Genomic DNA, 7,071 nt, shown 5'->3' with positions numbered 1-7,071 from the left:
TGTTTTAAAAAATAACATATTTGAAATAATTTGAATGAATGCTTTCACAAAAACTGATGTTCCTATTACCATAATCATCAGTTTTAACAATTCTCCTAAATATGCTCTCCATCATTTTTCTTGATTTTAGATGTCAATAATATGGAAATATTTTTGATATAACAGAACATTTAATTACATCAGTTTCCCTTCAACACACAAGTCATTTGATGATAATTATATTAGCCATTTCCATTGGTCGGCAGGAGGCTCATTCACTAAAGGCTCCCATGGTTTCCATCGTATCATTTTTCTCGCCAGACTTAGTTCATTTTCAGCCTGACGAATCACCTCTTCTGTTTGGCCACCCTGAAGTTGGTCTTCTAATTTTTTAACATCTGGTTCCGCTCTAACCATATCCAACTTCTCATTTGTAATCTGTTCTGTGTACTTTCGATATGCTACATTTTTAGGGATTTCCTCAAGAACATCAAGAATTTTTGTGTACAATATTCTTAGCCTCTTGTGCGGACTCTCACATACAGCCAACCCCACAAGGCCAGTAGTCTTCTTTGGCAAGCCCGCCATGACAGCGCCGAAGACCCGAGTACTGGAGAAAATTTCTTAACAAGGAGGCTTATCCATATCTGATTCCCCTACCCACTTGGGGTCCTACCAGAAACTTTCCTTCTCGCTCTACATTTCTAGCCAGCTACATTTTCCATTGCTCAAGAGGCTGTTCCAAAAGTGGCATTTCCGAGCCACTTCCGACAGTCTCCCTCTCTGCAAATAAGATTGCCCTCCGCCTGTAGCTCTGTACTTTTAGTGCCCGAGTTCCTGCATTCACTTGTTCCAAATGAAGCACCAAACTTCTCAGTCTAAAATATTCTCTTTCACCCATTGCCATGATGGCTCCTGTTTTTGTTGAACATGAAGATTATAAAATTTTTAGGACTTTACTCATGAAAAGGAAATAAAAACAGTAACACAGACGTGCCTTGATGGATTAGAGTTAAAAATCACGTTTTAGCACATGACCATGTAATGGTATTGCTAGAGCCCCTTGTCTTGGAAGATTCTATGCAAGTGAAGGATGCTTTGCTTCAGCTTCATTGTCATCACAATCCAATATTTGTGAACTAAACCCTATGGCTCCTCTCTCCTCTGTATCTGAATTAGTACTAGTTATGTCTCATCTTGTAAGGATGGAAAAATAGTCACTTCAATGTTTTCCTCCTTTAGGACTTACATTTTTCACTAAACCCCTGTTGAGAATGGCTTCTTCTCCTTGTATTTTCTTTAAGAGTTTGCTTCTTTTACTCCCCTGATCTTAACTTATGTTTCCAGCCTGGTCTCCTACCCACTTCCTCACCATGTCACACATGCACCTGTGCCCCAGCGCTGGCAAATGAAGATCTATGCAATTATGTGTTACACACATTTTTTTCTCAGTGATGTGTAGCACTGCTTAGGAGGGTGTAAATGTTCCATTCTGATTTATAGGGTGGAATAACCGACAGGATGATTTTTTTTGCCACAGACCTCTGTGCTTAGGCTAACATGACAGTTGATAAGAGGGGAGAGGGCATTTCTGATCTCAGGGACTTGGCAGTCAGTCAGTGATGATGATCAGTTGTGAATCTCTAGCCATGCAAAAGGCATTTGGCCCTAGACAGCAAAAAGAAACGGGGAGAAAGTGGAGGGAAGGGCAATGCTGTAGAAACTGAACATAAATTATCCCCTTAATTTCTGGTTACTAAATTCATTACTACACCTGCTTTTAGAGTCATATGATATTAGTAATGAATAGCAACTGTGACTTAAGTCATTTAAAGTCCTGATGGAAAGAGAAGGTAAAAACAAATGTAGCCAAGACAACTAATATATCTTAGCATTTAGGAAGAAAATGTGTAATTAATTTTTATTTTCAATAAACCTGTCTTTAAAATGATTATAATTAGTTCTCCTAAATTGTTAATTAAATCTGTCCTGTTTTGCTGAGTATTATAAGTGCTCATAGAGATAAAATTTTAATCTGATGGTTTTATATTTATTTTAAATTTATGATAAACATTAAATTTCTTTTAAATGTTGCTTATCCCTTAATTTTAAAAAGTCTGTAATGGGATTTCCAACTGCCTTGCATTTAAAAATAAGAGTTAGCATAGTATTTATAATAAGAATTAACACTGTACACCGAGAAATACTTGATTTCACAGAATAAGTAACTTTAAGTGCAACTCTAATCCAGCCCTGAATTTCGTGGCATATAATCTCAATTTGCTATTTAGGCTGTGCAGTCTTGACATATGGGGTATGCTCTGAAAGTACCTATTTTAGTTCCTTTATTCAGTTGTCAGACCTTTACGCCTTGGTACATGTTGTACACAAGACCCACTTGGTGCCAGGCCAGTGTTAATCCGAAGAAAATAAGGCAAAAGCCTGTGATCAGGTGGTTCCCCACGCAGGAGCACACAAGTGGAATTCTGAGCAACGGAGGCTCGGGTGGGTTTACACTGAGCGGAAGACCCTGATCTGGCACAGGGAGGAAATGGGTGCTCAGAGAGCGGGGTTCGGGAGGGTCCAAGAGGAGGCGTCCCAAATCAAACGCTGCATATGTTTTCGAGAACAAGTAAACAGGCATTGAGAAATAAAGGGCCAGGGAATACTAAAGTCTTGGAAATTTAGAAAAAAAATGATAAACTACAGCACTTTCACAAATATAAATGCAAGTGGCTGCCTCATTTATCATGTTTCTCTTGCTACAGCTTCACTAGCTTTCTCTCAGGCCACAGAGGCTGGACCCCGCAGGGCCACCACCAAAAAGTTCTTTCTAAATGAAAAACACTTAGATTCACAGGTACTGCCCCCGTCACCTACATGTGAAAAAATCAGCTCAACGCTTATTTCCTCGGAGAAGCCTCTGTTCATTCCTAAAACTGGGTTGGACCCCTCACCGATCACAGGCCATTGTAATTTTCTTCCTTTATTATACCGACTACACTAATAATATTGATAGTCACATTGTGTGCCAGACTCTATTTATTTATGTAGTTTTCACAACCCTTTGAAATATGGTACATAGGTATGGTGGGAAACTTGCCCAGATTCACATTTTTACTAGTGGTGGAGATAGCATTTAAACAAAGATCCGGAATCTATGCCCATAGCCACTACACTATACACCCCTCTACTCGTCACTGGGACATGGTAAACTACATATGCGTACACATATGTGGGGCAGTGGTGGTTAGAGGGGACAAAGAGCGGGATTTTTTAGATTTACTTTTTGTACATTAAATTGTAATCTTCACTAAGGTAGAGAGTCATATTTCTTTTGTTTGATATTTATACTCTCTGAATATTTTGGTGTCTAAAACATAGGTGTTCATAAAAACATAAGGAGGGAGAGAGAGAACAGAAGGAGAAGGGGAGGGAAGAAGAAAGGAAGGAGGAAAATTGGGAGGAAGATTAACAAGAAATGAAGATTGGGAGGTAAGTGGTCAGTTGTAATGGCCTTGGATGCTGTACTAAGGAATTGGACTTTATTCTGAAAGCCGAGATAATTGGGAAGTTAAACAGCATGATCATAGTTGTACCTAAGTCACTCTGAAGAATAGATTAATAGGAGGCAAGACTGGAGGCAGTAGAAAAATTAAAATTAAAGGACACTACTTGGATAAAAGGAAGAAAGTTAAAACTTTGGTTACCAGCATTTTTTTTTTTAATTATTGAAATATGGGACAAAGCACACCAAAAAAACATTTCCACATGAAAACCAATAAAATTAAAGTGCAGCAGGCTTGGAAGATCTATAAGCCATTATAATAACCTTAAAGTGCAAATAAATGTTTTACTGTAATTCAAGATCAATTCATTCCAAAGTATAAACCAAGTGGTCAACACACTGATTTGAAAAGTTTACTCATAGTGTTTTCCATAATAAGATGTAACTGTTTCAGGTACTTTATTTGGTGTCAGAAATTAGCTTCAAAAACATTCATAAAAAACAGCAACATTATTCCCATAAAGATGTCAACTTTCGCAATTGCATTTTTATGGAATTCTCTGATTCGCTTATTAACTGGCTTTAGGTTAGGCAACAGATGGAAATAACCATTAGACCTGCTGGCATGGCTTTTTTCAAATGATCTAAGAAAGCTAAAGAATAAACAAACTATGATATGGTCTAAACTGATTTACTTTTTTAATACCGATGCCCATAATAACGGAGAGATAAGATTCAGGAAGTTATTGTATCTTTATTCTTATCAGAAAGTAAACTAAGTTCTAAATCATACAGAACTCTTTATTAAGCCAATGAAAAAAGTTATAATGCACTTGACTGTTTATCAATTCTGTAGGTGAAGGTAGTGAAAAGGCACAAACTTCCATTTACAAAATAATTTAATCCTGGGTTGTAATATACAGCACAGTGAATATAGTTAATTATACTGTATTGTCTATTTGAAAGTTGCAAACAGAGTGCATCTTAAAACTTCTCATCACAAAAGAGGAAAAGAGTATAACTGTGTGATGATGGGTACTGATTTATTTTGTTGATTATTTCATAATATATACACATACAGAATCATATTGTACACCTGAAATTAATGTCAATTATATCTCAATAAAAATAAAATTCAAATTAAGAAAGAATATTAGTCCTACACATAAGTATTTTATAATTCAGATTTTTTAAACTAAGAAAGTTACATTTTTGAAAAGTTAGAGCCTCACATACATAGTAAACTTAAATTTTACTTAAACTAGCTTTTATAGTATTGAACAATTTTTTAGTTTCATTTTACCCTGAGTGGTACTATTCTTCCTTTTGAGAGGATGGGGCCTCTTCTGTTTGTTTGTTTACTTTTAGTGGCTTTGAAATACCATTTGAGGGAATAGCCCATCTGATGTCAGTGCTTTCTTTGTTGAAGTTCTACTGAGTCAGCCTGAGATAAATGGAATTTTCTTCTTCAATCCACGGCTTAATTATGGTAATTAGTCTGTGCAATTTGTAAAGTTTGGCAGCCAATTCAGGTCCTAATATGCATAAGCCTCTTTCTGCTACAAATTGAGTAGGTTTTAATCAGTTTTTAAAAGACAGTGTCTTACTATTGCCAGCATGCCGTACTCTTAGATTTTAAGATTGAATTAGTTATTGCAAACTCTGCTACATCATTAGCAGTTTTGATATTTTTAATATTCATGAAGCTTTCATCTTAGCATTAATCCCCCAGCATCTGTGATTACGATGGGCACTTTGGGGATATGTCTATTGTGTGTCTTTGGAGAATGAAAGGACCAGCAGCTCCCGGCAGTAAATTAACCCTCACAATGCCAATTGGTGCCAAATGCCTTTTGAAATGTTGCCTTCTGCTCTGTGCCTTTCTGCTCAGATTTCACACTCGTGTTTGATTCCCTCAGCAGACTCATGCGTCAGTCTATTCTGACAGCCATCTGTGACACTATGGGGTTCTTCCTCCTCTTTTTCATTCAAAAGCCACATTTTTCACCAGTTTCTTTTTCCTAAAATGGACATGTTCATAAAATTGGGGGGGGCGCCTCTGGTATTAATTCTTATTTTATTATGTGGATGTTTATGCACATTGAGGGAATTTGTAGAAACATAACAATTAATTTCTTGACAGTGCTTCTTCAGAATAAACTCTTAAATCACCAATAATTTCTTAATTTACTGTTCTCTTTCATACGCACTTCAGATCCTCTAAAAATGTTACTCTTGGAAATTAGTTTCAGTCATATTTATATTCTATGTAGATAAATTGAAACTCTTAAAAAAGGAATAAATGGAATGTGTGTAGTTTTATTCAGCACACATCTTTTACTGGTTAATGTTTATCTTTAAAAAATAGATATACAAATGGATAGGTAACCAAATTCAAACTACCAGAAATTGAGGTAAAAATTGATACTTCCTTTCTAATTTAACCTTGCAGGTAAAAGAGCATTTCTGATGAGTCCCATGACATTGTATACAGCAAGGCAAATGTACTTTACTTAAAATTTTTTCAAAAAGAATCTTATTTCTAAATAAAAACTGGAGATATAATTTCTTAAAAGTTATATTAGAACTGAAATAAAATAGAATCATGTTTAAATATAGAAATCGTAGAGAACAAATATCATATTATGAAGATTATAAAAGAATAGTTCAGAGAGAACCTCTGGCAGCAGAAGCCATAAATATTTCATAGAAAACCAGAGAGGCAAGGGTTTGAACAAAGTCTCTGGATAAGTTGGGGAGTGTGTTCAAGAAGCCATGTTCAATTTATGTGAAAGAAATAGCTTCAGTATTCAAAGCCATTCTACTTCCAAAAATCTCTCAGATTTCTTCTGAATGTAAGATAAGATAGCTCTCTAATGTCATCCTTGAGTCAATGGAAATCATTATCTGTGGCCTTCTAAAGTGGGAGAAGGATGGAACAGGACCACATGAGTGACAAGAATGAAGGGTAGCAGGGAAAAGTTTGGAGTAGAGCACTTGCCCATCTTATATACTGTACACTAGTCCCTTGACCTTGTAGGGAAGAGGTTATTAGAAAGGAGATTGGTCTGTACTGGAGGAGTGTTCCTTTGAAGCAGTATAATTGTCAGCAAAGCATGAAGAGTTCCGCCTCCAAAATGTGAGCAGTGAATAAAGATCAATAATTGTAAGGCTAAAAATTTCAGGGAGGGCAAAATGTCTTTCTGACTTTAGAGAAGCATACTATTTAGTAGACACGACCTTGCATATTTACTGTCATTGTGACTTCAGTTTATTATTCTGATGGATTGAAAGAAGAATTTAAGTCCTTTCAGTCCAATGCCCACTTAGAAATGATGGGAATGACTTGGATAGCAAAATAAAATGGAAAATTTTTCAGAAAACTGAAATTTTGTAGAACTAATTATTTAAAAATTAAAATCCTATAAAGTATTTCATTCAAACTTTTCTAAATTCTCCCCTATAATAATATAAAACCTATGCTTTATCCAAGAATATGTTATTTTTCCCTAATTCTGTGAAGCCCAGAGACACTTAAATATGTGTTCACTAACTGAATAAGTAATAAGTAGCATTATAATATG

At 35.8% G+C, this 7,071-nt stretch overlaps 1 protein-coding gene across 2 annotated transcripts; it reads right to left on the bottom strand.

Moving 5' to 3' along the window:
- Positions 1 to 216: 216 nt before the first annotated feature.
- On the bottom strand, positions 217 to 574 carry LOC150021270 (NADH dehydrogenase [ubiquinone] 1 alpha subcomplex subunit 5-like). 2 transcript variants are annotated; one of them, XM_090288831.1, is made up of 2 exons: positions 488 to 574; positions 217 to 388 (listed from the first exon to the last, which is right to left on the bottom strand). In XM_090288831.1, the coding sequence occupies exons 1-2, from the start codon at positions 565 to 567 to the stop codon at positions 217 to 219; spliced, it is 252 nt and encodes an 83-aa protein (XP_090144957.1). In that variant the 5' UTR covers positions 568 to 574. The 2 variants fall into 2 exon arrangements, with proteins under 2 accessions (XP_090144957.1, XP_090144888.1); XM_090288762.1 differs by having other exon boundaries at positions 217 to 574.
- Between the last annotated feature and the right edge of the window lie 6,497 nt (positions 575 to 7,071).

Source organism: Furipterus horrens, unplaced genomic scaffold, assembly GCF_987537825.1.
Source record: "Furipterus horrens unplaced genomic scaffold, mFurHor1.1.pri manual_scaffold_1, whole genome shotgun sequence".
Taxonomy (NCBI): Eukaryota; Metazoa; Chordata; class Mammalia; order Chiroptera; family Furipteridae; genus Furipterus; species Furipterus horrens.
Note: the sequence above shows the minus strand (reverse complement) of the source record. Positions and strands in the feature narration are given on the sequence as shown.

What these genes read in the sequence shown, in the direction of transcription:
- LOC150021270 (XM_090288762.1), bottom strand. Translation starts at nt 567, where the DNA reads ATGGCGGGCTTGCCAAAGAAGACTACTGGCCTTGTGGGGTTGGCTGTA.